This window comes from Aquila chrysaetos, chromosome 26 (genome assembly GCF_900496995.4).
Source record: "Aquila chrysaetos chrysaetos chromosome 26, bAquChr1.4, whole genome shotgun sequence".
In the NCBI taxonomy this organism is placed as follows: domain Eukaryota; kingdom Metazoa; phylum Chordata; class Aves; order Accipitriformes; family Accipitridae; genus Aquila; species Aquila chrysaetos.
The window spans coordinates 6,997,421-7,013,560 of record NC_044029.1 but is presented as its reverse complement, the minus strand read 5'-3'; the positions used below and the strand labels follow the sequence as shown (position 1 = coordinate 7,013,560).

General features: G+C 43.3%; 2 protein-coding genes across 13 annotated transcripts in view; one reads left to right on the top strand and one right to left on the bottom strand.

Moving 5' to 3' along the window:
* Window positions 1-2,286: 2,286 nt before the first annotated feature.
* C26H12orf29 (chromosome 26 C12orf29 homolog) lies at window positions 2,287-14,480 on the top strand. Of its 3 annotated transcripts, XM_041120534.1 has the most exons (8): window positions 2,290-2,478; window positions 4,331-4,448; window positions 5,084-5,179; window positions 6,551-6,667; window positions 6,949-7,143; window positions 8,308-8,477; window positions 9,070-9,277; window positions 11,126-14,480. In XM_041120534.1, exons 1-7 carry the CDS (start codon window positions 2,389-2,391, stop codon window positions 9,256-9,258), a joined length of 975 nt encoding a protein of 324 aa, XP_040976468.1. In that variant the 5' UTR covers window positions 2,290-2,388; the 3' UTR covers window positions 9,259-9,277; window positions 11,126-14,480. The 3 variants fall into 3 exon arrangements, with proteins under 3 accessions (XP_029858636.1, XP_040976468.1, XP_029858635.1); XM_030002776.2 differs by lacking the exon at window positions 11,126-14,480 and having other exon boundaries at window positions 2,287-2,478; window positions 8,314-8,477; window positions 9,070-10,027; XM_030002775.1 differs by lacking the exon at window positions 11,126-14,480 and having other exon boundaries at window positions 9,070-10,027.
* CEP290 (centrosomal protein 290) overlaps window positions 10,027-16,140 on the bottom strand; it is a 56,307-nt gene continuing 50,193 nt past the window's right edge. For 9 of the 10 annotated variants that reach the window (XM_030002763.1, XM_030002767.1, XM_030002768.1 and 6 more), the window contains 5 exons: window positions 14,111-14,252; window positions 12,358-12,431; window positions 12,096-12,199; window positions 11,145-11,251; window positions 10,027-10,841 (listed from right to left, as the gene is read on the bottom strand). In XM_030002763.1, coding sequence (XP_029858623.1) covers window positions 10,653-10,841; window positions 11,145-11,251; window positions 12,096-12,199; window positions 12,358-12,431; window positions 14,111-14,252 — 616 coding nt within the window. In that variant the 3' untranslated portion in view covers window positions 10,027-10,652. The remainder of the gene's footprint in view (window positions 10,842-11,144; window positions 11,252-12,095; window positions 12,200-12,357; window positions 12,432-14,110; window positions 14,253-16,140) is intronic. The other variant, XR_003921635.1, reaches the window with a different exon arrangement.

Below are 16,140 nucleotides of genomic sequence, written 5' to 3'. Positions count from 1 at the left end.
AAGGGAGGTAGATACAAGGCAGAATTCAAGAAAGAGGAGCAGTGATTCCTAGCACCACCAGAAGTGCACGTGACTGGTGGTTCCTTGGAAAAAACCAGCACCACTGGACTGGACGGACTCATCCCCGGAGCACACCTGTACTGTACCATTGGTCTGCCGGTGGGCACGGTGACCGATGCGTACGTGAGAAGCGGGCGCCAGTGACCCCGTGGGCACAAGCGGTACAAGGCTGGCTCAGCCAAGCTGGGGAAGAAGTACGAAGCCATTGAAACGACTGGAAGCCTCCTCGTCTCTCTAGGAGCCCATCAACTTGTTTGTAACTCGAGTATCAGCGGGTGGCCCCTTGAAGACTAACTGCGAAGGGAAATACCGCATGCCTGGCCACCGGGACTTTGTCACTGGAAGAAAGGGATTTCGACAGGAATGACGCCACCAAAGTACCGAATGAAACTGCTGACTGGGATGGAGGTGGGGAGTACTGGCGAGACCTGCGAACGGAGAAGCGATGTGAAAAGGCTCCCACAGTTCCGTAAGCCCTGCAACTGACTGGGGGGCACAGGGGAAGGAAAATTCAGGAGAGCAGGTGAGGGCCATGAATAATGAACTGTTGGGGGCAGGAGCAGCCATAGGCAGGCAGTGTTAACACTGCCAAGAGCTATCCAAACAGGGGCTCTTTGTAGCTGCATGGCTGTGCCTGAAGGAGGCATAGAAGAAGGCACGGTCAGGAAGAATTAATTCTGTATTGGGTTTGCGTGGCAAGGTTTCAGTAGCGGGGGGGCCACAGGGCTGGCTTCTAAGAGAAGCTGCTAGAAGCTTCCCCACGTCTGACAAAGCCCATGCCAGCCGGCTCCAGGACAGACCCACCGCTGGCCAAGGCCGAGCCCATCAGCGACGGTGGTGGCATCTCTTTGATAACATATTTAAGAAGGGAAAAATAGTTGCCGGGACTCAGAAACTGCAGCCGGAGAGCAGAGTGAGGGTATGGGAGAGGAACAGCCCTGCAGACCCACAGGTCAGTGCAGAAGGAGGGGAGGAGGTGCTCCAGGCGCCGGAGCAGAGATTCCCCTGCAGCCCGTGGGGAAGACCATGGTGAGGCAGGCTGTCCCCCTGCAGCCCAGGGAGGTCCACGGAGGAGCAGATCTCCACCTGCAGCCCGGGGAGGACCCCACGCCGGAGCAGGGGGACACCCGAAGGAGGCTGTGACCCCGTGGGAAGCCTGCGCTGGAGCAGGCTCCTGGCAGAACCTGTGGCCCCATGGAGAGAGGAGCCCACGCTGGAGCAGGTTTGCTGGCAGGACTTCTGACCCCATGGGGGGACCCACGCTGGAGCAGTCTGTGCCTGAAGGACTGCAGCCCATGGGAGGGACCCACGCTGGAGCAGCTTGCGAAGAACCGCAGCCCGCGGGAAGGACCCCACGCTGGAGGGGTTCGTGGAGGACCGTCTCCCGTGGGAGGGACCCCACGCCGGCGCAGGGGAAGAGCGTGAGGAGGAAGGAGCAGCAGGGACAACGCGTGAGGAGCTGATGGCAACCCCCTTCCCCTGCGCCGCTCGTGGGGAGGAGGGAGAGAAAGTCGGGAGCAAAGCCGAGCCCGGGAAGCAGACGGGGCTCGGGGGAAGGCGTTTTCAGGCTGGGTTTGGCCTTCTCATTACCCTGCCGGGCTTCCATCGGCTATAAACGGAACGGCCGTCCCCGAGCGAGCGGAGTCTGCTCTGCCCGAGCCGGTGGTGGGCGAGGGATCTCGGCCCAGGAGCCCTCTGAGGAGCTGCCCGGCCCAGGAGGGGAGCGATCGAGCGAGCAGGCGCCTGGCGTCCCGCCGGGTCAAGCCACCACAGCCGCCGAGGTGTACTGGGGAGCCAGGGGAGGCACAGGCGAAGCCGGAGAGGTGCCGGCGCCCTGGGGACACGGCATCCCTGCCCCCGGCCCGGGCGTGCGGCACCCCGGGAAGCAGAGAGGACAGCCCCGGGGAACTTGGGCTGCCCGGCCCGGGGAACGGTCGAGGGTGGACGGTCAACGGCCTCCAACGGCCGCGGCGCGGCAGCGAGCCGCCGCCTCAGGCCGGCGCCTCAGAGCACGGCTGGCGCGGCGCGGCCGTGCACACGGCGGGAGCCGCCGCTGCCGAGAGCGGAGCCGCCCCGGGGTCGGGCTCGGACTCGGGGTCGGGCCGGACGGCGGAGAGCGGTGGAGCCACCGCCTGGCCGCGGGCTGCCGGAGACGGGCTGCCGGAGAGAGGCGGCCGAAGAGAAGCGGCCGACCCCGCGCCGCGCCCCGGCGCACACATGCGTCGCGGGCCGGCGGGCGGCGACGGACTCCATTTCCCGCCGCGCCCCGCGGGCGCAGGCGCAGGCGCAGTGGCGGCTGGGCGCTGTGGCGGGCGGGCGGCCGGGGCGATGAGGCGGCGGGGCGCGGTGCAGCGGAAGGTGCCGTGTCTGTTCGTGACCGAGGTGAAGGAGGAGCCGTCGGCCAAGCGGGAGCGCCAGGTGGGCCCGGGGGGGGCACGGGGCCGGGCGGGGGGGGTTGTCGTTGGGCCGGGCCCGGGCTCGGGGCGGGGAGTCGCTGGGCCGCGTCTGAGCGATGTGCACGGCGGAGGTTTCCGCAGGGCTCCCCGCTTTCCACGCGGGAAGGAGAGGCCGCGTGGGAGCCGTTTTGGCTCCGTCCCGCTCTTCTGCTGGCAAGGGGAGTCCGGGGTGCTGAGCCCGGTGTCGCGTGTGCTTGTCCCGAGTGTCGGCAGCGGCCACGCACGGCGAGGGACGAGGCCGCTGCGAGGGGACGGCCCTGGGAGCTTGTGTGAAACCGCCCTGCCGTCCCCGCGGGCCCGTGAGCCTCGTGGGGCGAAGCCAAGCGCGTCTCTCTTCTTTTTTTTTTTTTTTTTTTGCTGTTGTTTTGGCACCTCAGGCTTCCGACGGAAGGACTCGTTGGAGGCTGCGGGACGTGGAGTGCGTACCGAGGTGAAAGCGGTGGAGCCCAGTCAGAGCTGTCTCTTCCCGAGATGCAGAAGGCAGTGTCGGGACAGGCCGGGGTGCCGTTCCCCTGCCTAGCTGTAGACCTCCAGCTTGCCTTTCCCGGTTTGAGTAGTGGCTCCTAATGCTGTCTGTCGGCTGCATCTGGGTGACTTTGTCTCGCTGGTGTTTGCCTTCTGGGTGGCAGAGCTGAAACGGTTGCCAAAACGTCGGTAACTTAATTGTTTGACTGCTGGTACCAACAGCATCTCGGTAATGGTCACGTAAGGGTACCTCCCTACCCTGTTGTTCCTTCACACAGAAAAAGCTGACAGGGGGTTAGGTCTGGAAGTGGCCTACGCTATTTTCTGTGGTTTTCAAGGGTAGGCAAGGGTAATACAGGGGCGCGATGACTGCTAGGGAAGAAGGGGGGCAGCGGTGGCAACAGTGGCAGTGGTGGGAAAAGCAACAGGAATGCTTTCTCTCCCCCCTGAACGTTTTCTTTTTCGTGTAATCTTCCTAAAATATATATGCCACATCTGATTACTGAAATAGAAAACAGCCATGTAACGCAACAACAGCGCGTAGAAGTTTCTCACTTTATGACTTCTGAATTTTGTTTTGAGGCTTTTTTGCCTCAGACAAGGACCTGCTTTGTGTTTTGCTAGCTGAAAGAGACAGTGCCCAGCTCACAAGTCAAAGCTGGCTGGGAAGAGAGGAGGGAGGGGTGCTGATTATCCAGGAAAACACTGGCATCCAGCCACAACTGATTCCATGTTTGCAGGGAAACTGTTAGAGAAGCCCTGTAGAAGCCCTCCTGGAAATGGGGGCTAGTTGTGGCTGGATATTTGTTTCGGACCCCCAGATCACTTCTTTCTTTGCTCTTCTTAAGCGGAAGCGTGTTTAGTTGGCAGCACCGATACTATGTATTTAATGCCAGGATGCTTTTGCCACCTTGCATCGCAAGGGTCTGTGTATTGCACTAACATGGTGCTATTGACTTCCAGCTCCAAACTGCAAGCTCAGAGCAGCTAGTCATGGTGAATTGGTATTGCCGTCGTAACAGAGGAAGGCACGTCTCAAACTTTTGTAGCGTTGGACTGGGACCCTTCTAGTTTATGTGCACTGTTTGCAGCGGAAGGCAAAGTCATCTGTAAATAGTAATCGAGAACGGAGAAGAGGGAGAGAGTTTGCAAACAGATTGCCTTTGTTCTTTTGTCTTAGATCATTTCCCAGACTGTCGTGTCTTGAAGAAACAATGGTGTATTTCAATGGCATTAGAAATCAGCAACATAATGTGTAGTACTGGACTTACAGAGGCCTGCTGTGAGGAGCAAGGATCCATGTGAGAAACAGCCATGATGAGGGTTTAAAATACCTGTCTTCTTTTCAGCCATTTAAAGTTTTGGCAACTGAAGCTATAACCGGGAAGGCGTTAGAGGCAGATATATACAATGCAATCCCTACTGAAAAGGTGGACGGAACCTGCTGTTACGTAACTACCTATAAAGGTAATAAAGAAGATCCATATGCAGATTTCTTATGTTGGGTAGAACCCTTGTTTTACTTTGTTTTCACTTTTATTGTATGATCCATTGGATCACAGCTGTTGTGAATTCCTCTGTCATTAGCCGCCTTGACCACAAAGTAAGAGTTACCATAAACATAGGAGGTGTTTTATAAAGTTGTTACAGATTTTACTCTCTAAAATACATGGAAGTCTAGTTTCAGTGAACATGCCAATTGGGGACCTATTCCAGTTCTAAAATTTCCTATTAGTAAAATCTTCCTTGCACACTAGAACCTGTATAATAAGGGGTGTCTAATTTCCTTGGGGAGGATGAAAAGAAGTATGAAAGTTGGGAGGAAAGGAGAAGACTGTGGTGGTTCATTGCATCGCTGGGGTTCATGCCTTTACCTGCAATTGTAAGGAAGCTTTGTATTACACTAGCCATGATTCTATGAATAGATTTTTAGATTCATATACAGCAGTTAACTTATGAATTTAAGTAGTGTCTTTGGATATAAGATTTCTCTAGTGGCAAATGAGAAGGCATATCGTGCCTTTTATGTGGTTGATTTCAGTACTCTGCAGGGTGTGGTTTCCTCAGTAAACTGCTGATTTTTATCCCTCTCGAAACTCTAGGACAACCCTATCTATGGGCCAGGATGGATCGAAAACCCAACAAGCAAGCTGAAAAAAGGTTTAAACGATTCTTGTATTCATTGGAAGATTGCAAAGGTTAGTGAAGATTTCTTTCCTTCTTTTTGTCAATGTAAGTTATCCAGTTGGAAAAACACCTATAGTGTTTAAGATTAATGCAATCATCAGGCACAGTCAGCACGGGTTCACAAAGGGAAAGTCCTGCTTTAACTAATTTGATATCCTTCTGTGATGAGGTCACCCACCTCATGGATGAAGGGAAAGTGGTGGATGTAGTTTTTCTGGATTTTAGTAAGGCTTTTGATACTGTCCCTCACAGCATCCTTCTGGACAAGTTGTCCAGCTGTGGGATAAGGGGGTTCATGGTGCACTGGGTGAAGAACTGGCTGAAGGGCAGAGCAAAAAGGGTTGTAGTACATGGAATTTAACAAGTCTGAATGCTGGATTCTGCACCTGGGACAGAGTAAGGCTAGGCACAAGTATAAATTGGGAGAGGAGAGGCTGAAGACCAGCCCTGCAGAAAGGGATCTGGGGGTGCTGGTTGACAGCAGGCTCAACAGGAGCCAGCAGCGTGCCCTGGCAGCCAAGAGGGCAAACCCCATCCTGGGGTGCATCGAACACAGCGTGACCAGCTGGTCAAAAGAGGGGATCATCCCGCTGTATTCAGCGTTGGTGCGGTCTCACCTGGAGTACTGTGTGCAGTTCTGGGCCCCACAATTTAAGAAGGATGTTCAGGTCCTTGAATGCGTCCAGAGGAGGGCAACGAAGCTGGTGGCAGGGCTGGAAGGCATGTCCTGTGAGGAGCGGCTGAGGGCTTTGGGTTTGTCTAGTTTGGAGAAAAGGAGGCTGAGGGGCGACCTCATTGCTCTCTGCAGCTTCCCGAGGAGGGGACGTGGGGAGGGAGGTGCTGGGCTCTTCTCCCTGGGGTCCAGGGATGGGACACATGGGAGTGGTTCAAACCTGCGCCAGGGGAGGTTTAGACTAGACATTAGGAAGCATTTCTTTACAGAGAAAGAAGCCTGACAGTGTTGAAGAGGCATTTGGACAATGCCCTTAAGAACATGCCCTTTAACTTTTGGTCAGTCCTAAATTGGTCAGGGAGTTGGACTAGGTGATTGTTGTAGGTCCCTTCCAACTGAAATAGTCTGTTCTATTCTACTTCTCTTGCTCTAGTTTAAATATAAGGTTAGCTATTTAGGTAGCTATGTTTTGATCTTAGTTACTTTTGAACTTTTAAACTACTTAAAGGCTACTATGCTTCTTTAAACCCCCTAATAGTAGAGTGCTTTGAGTGTGCCAGATCTTGGTGCTTGTACAAAGTAACTGGGACTACTGTCTGTAAAACAAGGTTTAGATCAGTGGTATTTTAATACTTGCATTGAAAGATGATCAAAACATAAAATTGGCTAACAGTTTGCCAAAAACTAAATGTTACATTTATCTGTCTAGAATTTGTTTGGAATGTTGAAGAGGATTTCAAGCCTGTTCCAGATACCTGGATTCCAGCAAAGGACATAGAGTTCTGTAATGGCAATCCTTTGCCCGATGAGAATGGACATATGCCAGGTACCTATGATGCAGCACAGGTAAAATGGGGGGGGGGGGGCTTCAATTTTTGAAGTTAAATAGAATTAGTTCCAGAGTTAAAAGTAGTAGTTAATGTACTTAAAGGGCTTCAGCTGAAGGCATAGTTGTCACATTTGCATTCCTCTGAGATAGGACACAGTTTTTCTTGTTACTCTTTCTGTTTGTAGTTAACTGTGGTTTTTTTTAATGCATGTACAGTTCTAGTATGCATTTGATAACTTCAGAAATTTACTTTGGTAAAATGCAATGTTTTCTCATAGGTTGGGTGCCTGTGGAGAAAAATAGTAAGCAGTATTGCTGGCACTCATCTGTTGTAAATTATGAGGCTGAAATAGCGCTGGTATTGAAACACCATGCTGACCCAGGGCTTCTGGAAATCAGTCCAGTGCCGTTATCGGAAATTTTAGAACAAACATTGGAGCTTATTGGGACTAATATTAATGCAAATCCATATGGTAAGTTTGTATGATCTGTTCTTAAATACTTTTTTATTTAGTGATATTTTTGAGTGAAAACGATGCATTTTCTTTGTATAAGTTTGAAAAAAAAGTTCTAAGGTAGCAATGTAACCCTTTTAGAAAGGAGAGAAAGGGCTAGCTCAAAAAACACTTTACCAAAAATACTCACCTCAGAAAGCTGAGTTGTCATGAGACTGTTTATGTCTATTAAACCTCCTTCCACCTGTTCTTTACCAGTTACTCTAAAAATGCTTTGCTTTAGTCTTTCAAAAAATATTTTGACTGGAAAAGTTGTTTTAAATATTACTGTTAAAATATTTTTTAAGATTGACTGTTGGTACCTTTTCTCCTTTTCTTGGCTTTTTTTTACTTGCTCTTCTGATGCTGTTTAGTCCATTAAAGTAGAAAATTTTATTCAGGGGTTTTTTTTTTTTTTTGAGTCCTTGGAGTTAGTCATAAGTTGCAGTTTTTAAATTATTAAATATTATGAATATTTTTTAAGGAAATGTAATTTAAGCTACATTTTGGTTGTGGCTTCTCCCTTTAAAAGCCTTATGACAAAAATAATTAGGTGTGAGCACAAGTGAGTTCTAGCTTCTGAGCTTTGCTGTTAGGATAACTTGCAAGGATGGATAGGAAAAATAGTAGTTCCAGGTCTAAGAGTTTTCACAGAATGTAAAGGAACTGCAATAAAAAAATCTAATAGCTGTATTCTTAGAGGAAGATTTTTGTTGAACAGTCAGGGAAGAGGCAATGCATTTGTTAACAACCTGGCTTCAGTATTAATCCATATTCCTAAGAAAATATGCCAGATTTTCAGGAACTAAGATGTTTGTGCTATGGATCATGATCTGAAGCCTGAAGAACTTAGCTAGTAGCTTTATGGTTACTGAGGAGGTGACCACAAGGACAAAACCAGACAAATATATAAATCTCTGTTATGTTTATTTTATGTAGATAAAAAGTTACATGAGGAGGAAAAAGCTACATTTGACACTTAAAACCATATTTAACTGTTTTTTTAAAGGCAGGACAATGTTGTAGTGTCTAGTAGAAGTCTGCCTTTATAGAGAGCTTTTAAGATAGCTGTAATAACAAAAGTGAGGAAAATCTTGTTATCATATGTAACTAGCAGGAAGATTTTTGTTTCTCTTAACATAGGATTAGGAAGCAAGAAGCAGCCTGTACATCTTCTTGTACCACATGGAGCATTTGAAATAAAGAATCCACCTACTTTGAAACAAACTGACATAGTGTCTTGGTTTGAAGGCTGCAGTGAGGGTAAAGTTGAAGGAATTGTGTGGCACTGCCGTGATGGGTGTTTAATCAAGGTAAATATATAGACAGGCATGTGGAAACCACTGTAATAATTCATAATATGTGAAGTATTGTCAGGTATTCTTTTTTTATCTTGTTTTCCAAATTCCTTAGTAGTAAATGTTCTCCTAGCAAATCAGGTGATGGTAGAATTAGTCAAGCCAGTGAATCACTACAATGACAACGTATTAAACTTTTTCATTATCTACATTATGCTACTAACTTAAAGTAATTGAGAGCATAAAATAGTATTTTCTTGCCTCCCTGTATAGGAATCACTTAAGCTTTAAAATGTTAATTCTTTTATTTAAAAAATTCACTTCTTGATAATGTTGACTTACAGAAGAAGTATTGTTAATAAGAATGTGATTTTTGATTAATTAGCAAGTTTATGTTATTTCTGAAGCTGTGGAGGACACCTTGGGTCTCATTTCCCTTTTGAGCTTCATTGTTACTTGTGTTGTTCAGGTAACTGATTAATGGTTGTAAGTGCCCTAATACAGAGGACCCTAGAATTAAAGCGCACACACCCACACCCCGCAAGTTGGGAACTGTTGGGCTACTATATCAAAATCTCTAAACTGATCTTACTTCTTTTTATTTTAGCTCCATCGCCATCATCTTGGTTTACACTGGCCACTTGCAGAGACATACCTGAATTCTCAGCCCGTTGTAATTTCTTTTAATAGAACTAAATATGACTGTGACTTTGAACCAAAGAGTTTGTTTCACCGTTTTTCAAACTTGGATGGTCAAAGATTTGACAGACTCAAAGATATCAAGTTTGATGCTTGAAATGATTTTTCTCTTTTAAGTAAGTTAATTGTTTTATGTATGTGCTGCGTTCCTCTTACTTGTGTCTACCACAGAACTCTTCACAAATAATCTTCTAGCTTAGGCAGCAGGCTAGGTACCGTATCATTTTAAGTATTTCCAGAATGACTGATTTTATATAATGAGAGATCCGACACCCAGAGCTGAGATCTAGCTTTCAGCATGTTTGAGTTCTGAAAAATCCTTAACTTCTGAAGCCATTTCTGGAAACTGTTATAATTAAGTGTAAGAAGAATGTTGTCTAACACTGGCTGGTCCTAATAGCTTAGCTAATGAGTGCCATCAGCTGTCAAAATTCCATAGGTTGCACTTTTATAAATATAATTATTTTGACACTGTTATATGTAGGATTCAGACTTAGTATCTAGTTGTTTCTTAACAGTAAAGGACATATTTCAGGTGGGACCAGAATCAGTCCTGAAATTTGATATTTTCTTTTCTTTTAATTTTTGGGGAAAACTTTTCACTGTATTATAGCATAATGCTGCAGCTTACCAGTTCAATTACTTGAAAACCTAATTAAGCTATATCCTACAGGTACTTCCACTATTTTGGGACAAAAAGAGTAAATAATAGAAAGTATACTAGTTCTATTTTGGAGATGCTTAGTCATTAGAGAGATACATGACTTGGCTTAACATACCCATTTTCAGACCCTCTCAATTAGGAAACTTCATCATGGGCATATTAAGTAAGATGGCATATAAATAATAAAGGTGAGAAAGCATGATCATTTGAGTTGGCTTTATTTTATCTGTGCTATAAAAGCATACATCCAGCTATATAAAGTACACAAAATGAAAAATCATTTATCTACAAAAATACCATTAGTTTGCCTGAAATATTATAACTTTATTTTCAATTCTTTGTTCTTGGATTTTCTAAAATTGAGGTAAAAATAACCAGGGAGGTAAGAACAGACATCCAGCATGCTGACCCTGAGTCCATAGTTTAAGAAGTATGATAGCACGAGACAGCAAGAACAAATTACATATTCTTATTGATCTGGAACTTAGCATACTTAGCACATTTTAAGAGTTTCTCAATTTTAGGGTAAGTAAGTCCAAGGTTTCAACTTCACCTGGCACCTGTGTATTACCCATCCTACTATTCTGAATTAAAATATTGCAAAGGAGTTGGGAGAGGTAAAACTTACTTTTATTTTGACTGGTGTATATAAATATTGACCATAATCTGTTGACTAATCCAATTCTGCACTCTTAGGTGTGTGCCAAACTATTGTAACTTTAATAGACTTGTATCATTCCAAGATAAAAACAAACAAATAAATCAATATTATGTAACTGCCCCAGAATTTATTTTCTGTATCAATACTGAGGATACTAAACATTAGTCTAATCAACAGAAACGTTGCCTGGACTATCCACTTGAATGCCAAACTCTTCAGAAAGCTGCTTTAATCTTTCTTCTAAGATAATATTTTTCTTTACTTCTTCATTGTAGTTATATTTCAGATCCTCAATTTCTTCAAAAAAGGAAGGGTCAAAGTTTTCTAGTTCTCTTCTCAGCTTTTTTGTTTCTTCCTATTAAAAAGAACAAAGGAGTACCACCTTTATCCAGAACTTAGGAAATACACGTCAAGAGCAGCTTTTTTTTTTTGCCTTTTTCTTAGGGGGCTAAATGTTGAGAAAATAAGCATGTTCTCCAGAGACACAAAAATCTACCCACGAACAGCACATTCACTAACAACAAAATAGTCTTCATAAAGTTAATGTTTAGCACATGACTTACTTTGTCATTAAATATTAGTTTAGGTATTAAACAGCTCTTTCTAGCTTACTGTAATTTTGCTCATTATCTTGCCTAGGATGATCCTGGCAACTCACCTTTAATTGCAGTTTTTCCAACTCTGAGGCTTTCAACTGTGTCTGAAGGTCAGCTATTTCTGTCATTAACTTGTCATTTTTATCCTTCTCTACAATTTCATTATGTCCTGCAAAAATAATGATAATTTGTTATGAAATTTAAGGTAGTGAAAAATCAATGACATGAATAATCTTGTTACAGTAACTGCATCTCTTGAAAGCTGAAACAGTTAAAGCGTGTAAACTCAATTGGGATCAACAGCCACCAAAAATTCAAGTCATCTGGGCTTTTCTTTAGTTCTTGTACAAATTCGGTGGTGGTGTCTAGTTCCTGTGATTGAATGCAGTACTCCAGTGGCCAGTGTATTAGCACACTTCTGAGAAATATGACATGTATGGTTTCTCTGAATTAAATGCAGGAAATTTGGAAATAACATAGTATAAGGATCTTGTTAATTGTATTCATAATTTCAAGAGGGTTGTTGTTTTGTTTTGTTTTGGGTTTTTTTCCCAGTCGTGGCAATGTGCTGCTCTCTAGTGCTCTGCTTTTCCTGTGGGACTGATGCCTGCTAAGTCTTAAATCATTCACAGAGCTGGTATCTGGAAAGAGACGTTCTCTGGCAGCTTGGAAGCCAAGGCAAAAGGGGTAGGCAAGAGGGTTTCGGTGAATGACTGACATCTTGCAAGCAGTCTTTTGAGATTTATAAAGCAAAGGGCAGCATGAACTATGCATCTTCTTGGAGGGGGAAATCTTACAAAGATTACAGCCCCTTGTTCAAGATAATTAATTATGGAGATTTTTACTAACACTTCTCTATAAAAAGCTTGTATAAGTACTCAAAAATCCAAGACCGTAGTCTGCTCCAGTTTACAGTACTCTGGCATAATATTATTCAAATAATTCCATAGGTTTATTATGATTTTGTACACACATATTAAGTAAAAATAGTTTTAGGCATTGAAAATGATTACCGGCTGCAGGACCTTCACTTGTGTATGTGTGTACATGGTGCTTATAATCTTCCACCTGGTGAGCTAGTTCTGCTTTTTCTTTCTCTAACCGATTATTAGTTAATCTGGAATATAAAACAGTTTTAGAATAATTTTTAAAAAAATATTAAAATATTTTGGAATATAAAATATATAACTAAAAATCGCAATGGCCGTTTCCTGATCATTCTTATTTCATGTATATTGGCTGAGGTATTTATTTAGTTATTTAAAAGTACATTACCTTAAAAGCTGAAGCTCCCTGATGAGGCTTTGCTCTGTCCTTGCACCTTCAGGAAAGTGTTTGTGAAGCTCAACCTTAGAAGAAAAAGTAAGAAAGTTTTACTGTTGAAAACAGTATCCGTGGATAATGCAGTTCAGATGGAGTTCTCTTTGATACAGGATTAAAAAACAAATGAAAATAATACTAAGGATATAACCAAGTACTAGGTTATCACAGAAAAAACCCCAAGTGTTCACCTAGTAACAGTTTCCACAGAGCTAATTATCTACAGCCTTTTTAAAGTTAGTATACATCACTGCTACATATTTCATGAAGGGTGAAGAAAAAAGTATTCAAAAGTTAGATTTACAAAGAAAGTTAAGACACATAGCTACATTAGTATAATTTATACACATGCTTAAGGAAGTGATACGCGTAAATCATTTAAGTGCTTTAAAAATACTACTGATGTGCTTATTTGCATACCTAGGTGTCCAAGTTCCTTTTTTAACAGAATATGAAAAACCTGTGATTTTGCAATGAAAACCCCAATGTGTGTATGTTGACTAGAAATGACCTGCAGTTTTTAGAACAGGTCCCTGACCAGAGAGGGCACTGGCCTCTGGAAGTGCCTTTCAGTAGAAGATGCAGGAGCAAAAAATTAGTGGTTTAGATGTGAGACTATATACAGTTTTTGAATGCAGTGACAATTTATAAATTCTCGTAAGGCTACTGTTAGTGATAGGCTTCTGTTCTGTTATTACCCAAAATGGTAAGGATTTGGGTTTTTTCCACAATCTTTGAAATGTAGTTAACCATGATCACATCCCTTCATCAGTATTTGAGACACAAAAGAAACTGGAAAGTGTGTTGCTCCAGAGTAATATCACATAATGAAATAATTTTATCTCTCTGTTAATTTTGCTGCTGGTACACACTTCACGTTAATAATGCTGACTTCAGAAAAGGGAAAACAAGCAAAAACTAACAAAATAACTGTTTTATAGGACTCAATTCCAAGTTCTATTTATTGAACACATTTACTTGCTTACATAATATATATGACTTCCTATATTGAAAGTTGTGTATTCAATACCTTACACTGAGAATGGCCAGTACAAGATGCCTGGGGAAGAAAACCATGCACGTATTAATAAATGAGAAGATGGAAGCTAATCTAGGTGGATGGTCACAGGGCTACATCTGGGGAGTACTTAAAGGCCAAAATTTGATACATCTTTTCAAGGGTACCTGAGTTTAAAATTCATCAACTCTTCCATGTGTGAAATAACATTTGTAAGACTTATTAGGGACTGCATGTAAGAGGCCATATGGGAAACAGCCATGAAGATCCCCTCTAGGATGGCAAAGTCAATCCCCCAAAAAAGACCTGGAAGGAAGAGGGAAGTCCCTGCAGCAAACTTGCTCTGTGGAACAAGCTAGAAAGATTTTAAGACCATTTGAAGCATCTGTGCCTACAGGCTTTCATGGGATCAATGAAACTATAATAACAAAACCCTACAGAAGAATACAGTAGAAAAAGATTAATTTTCCCCTAAGACTGCATAGAATAGTCTATGAGTATATTGACAATATGTGGTAAACCTTATTAATTGGCTAAAATATGTAAATGTACAATTAGGGCAACTAGGACTGAAAAAACCTATAAAAGCATGGATTAGAGAAAAAAAATGTACTCTGCCAATATAGACATTAGAAAGAAATTAATATTAAGCAATGTATTCTCAGAGTCATCTGGCTAAATTTTACTCACTTGTTCTTTTAGATCTTGTACGTTTTTATCAGCCTCATGTTCACGTTCTGTTGCTTCCTGAAGCAGCCGTTTAAGGTCAGCAATGCTTTGGTTTTTTTTAGCAATATCCATTTCCATTTCCTTCATCTTCGTTTCATGCATTCTGGTAGTATTTTTATTTAGAAAAAGATAAGAGCAAAAGCTGATACTTTGAAGAAGTAGAGATTCAAATATCTTTAGGAGATTAAATGCCATAAAATACACCCTAAAATATGTTTGAGGCATTGGCCTTGAAATAATCACTGGTTATTATTAAGTTTATAAGTGAGCTGAAAGAAGCATAATGAAAAATACATTTTTAATCTTAGAATAAAGGCTTTTCCAAATGTTACACCTTTGTGGATCTTACTTTGTGTCTACATTTCATTAAAGGGGGACTGGAATCTTTTTATGGTATTGCACATAAACCCCAGACTACCTCCTGTTAAAAACAGGCATGTCTCTTATTGATGTAGAGTGCACATAGGTCAGGTCTTACTTCAGTGTCATAGCTTTGACAGTATTTTTCTTATGATTTAATAATTTATGGAAGATAATGTACTGAGAAAAGGGCTAATACAGATACAGAAGATGCAGACTCCAAGAGCAAAAGTGTTCTGCAAGAAATTACGTTTACCCTAGAGTGACAGCAGTCTGAGGAGGATTGTGTTTTGCTTTGAGCCATACAAGGCTACAAAAAGGTTTTTGTAGAATCATTGAAATGTTGGTTGGAAGGTACCTCTGGACATCATGTAGTCCAGCCTCCCATGTGAAGTGGGTTTTCAGCTAGCAATACAATCTCCAACATCCTGCTACCTGCCAAAGAGCCTTCCGAAGGGTCACTTGGATGACGCCTTTGTCTGCCCTATCAAATACTTTCTATTCCCATGTACACGCTTTGGAAGATGTACTGGTGAGGTGGATTGCATGTTAAAGTGCCCCAGTGAGCTCCTCTAGCTTAGTAATGTCTTCATGTTATTCACTTACTTTAAAACCACGTTAAAGTAAATGCAAATAAAAGTTTTTATTCACCAGTTGAAATAGGCAAATATAATTAAGCACAACCATGTATTTTATATCTATCTATACACAACTACCTTTCTATATCAACTAAACAGAACTAAGTAGAAATGTTTTTCAAGGAGATGAAGAACTAAAAAAAGCCCCTATATTCAAACTACTGAGCTGATATGTTACCTGTTAAGGGCCTACCATCTTCCCTGCATGTTCCTGTCCTCCTCCACCTGTGACTCTCAGCCAGTTTTGCCGTCCTTCCTTACGCTAAATATGGCTGTCATCTGCCCTTGCACAGAGACATTTTACCTCGCTACATAGTTAGGGGAAAGGTTAAAAAAAAGGAATGGCTTTCTTGAAGTCCCAGTGAAGTGAAATGGCTCAGCAAGGTGTCAGGGAAGCACTAGAACTCCCCCAAGGGATCCCGTGGAAGTGCAAGACTGGGAGGTGGGTAAAATCTTGGGCATCAGCGGATAGACTGTTCAACAGTGATCTGAGCTAAGCTGAAATCAGACAAGTCTCGCTCCTGTCCAGCTGATTTTCTGCCCCAGTAAGGTTGCTGTCAGAGGGTCTGGTTTTGTAGATACCTTCCACCTCTGTTTACAACTATTAAAGAGTACTTTTGCAAAATGTCATCTTATTGCATCCTGAGGTCATCCAGGAGTCCAGGACTTAAGTATTTCTTCCAAAAAATTTGCTCTCTTCCATCCTTATGCAGGACACAGGCTGTTTATTTCTCTTACTAGCATAAGCATTGTTTCATTTTCTCATCCTTTTCTGAGATATGGCAGTACAAGAGATGATGCCCAGTTAAAAACTCTTGCCTCAAGAGGGGTAAAATTCTCCTTCCTCGTCCACTTTGATGAATCACAGGCATATTTCATGTGAATGTATCTTACATCAAACTTCATATTCTGTATCAGTCTGTTCATTACTAAACATGCTAGCATGACATATAACTAGCATCTCTGTGCATAGCTCATAATTTAAAACAGGTG

What these genes read in the sequence shown, in the direction of transcription:
- C26H12orf29 (XM_041120534.1), top strand. Translation starts at nt 2,389, where the DNA reads ATGAGGCGGCGGGGCGCGGTGCAGCGGAAGGTGCCGTGTCTGTTCGTG. An exon ending in TTACGTAACTACCTATAAAG is followed by an intron (nt 4,449 to 5,083) that starts GTAATAAAGAAG and finishes TCGAAACTCTAG; the next exon opens with GACAACCCTATCTATGGGCC. An exon ending in TATTAATGCAAATCCATATG is followed by an intron (nt 7,144 to 8,307) that starts GTAAGTTTGTAT and finishes CTCTTAACATAG; the next exon opens with GATTAGGAAGCAAGAAGCAG.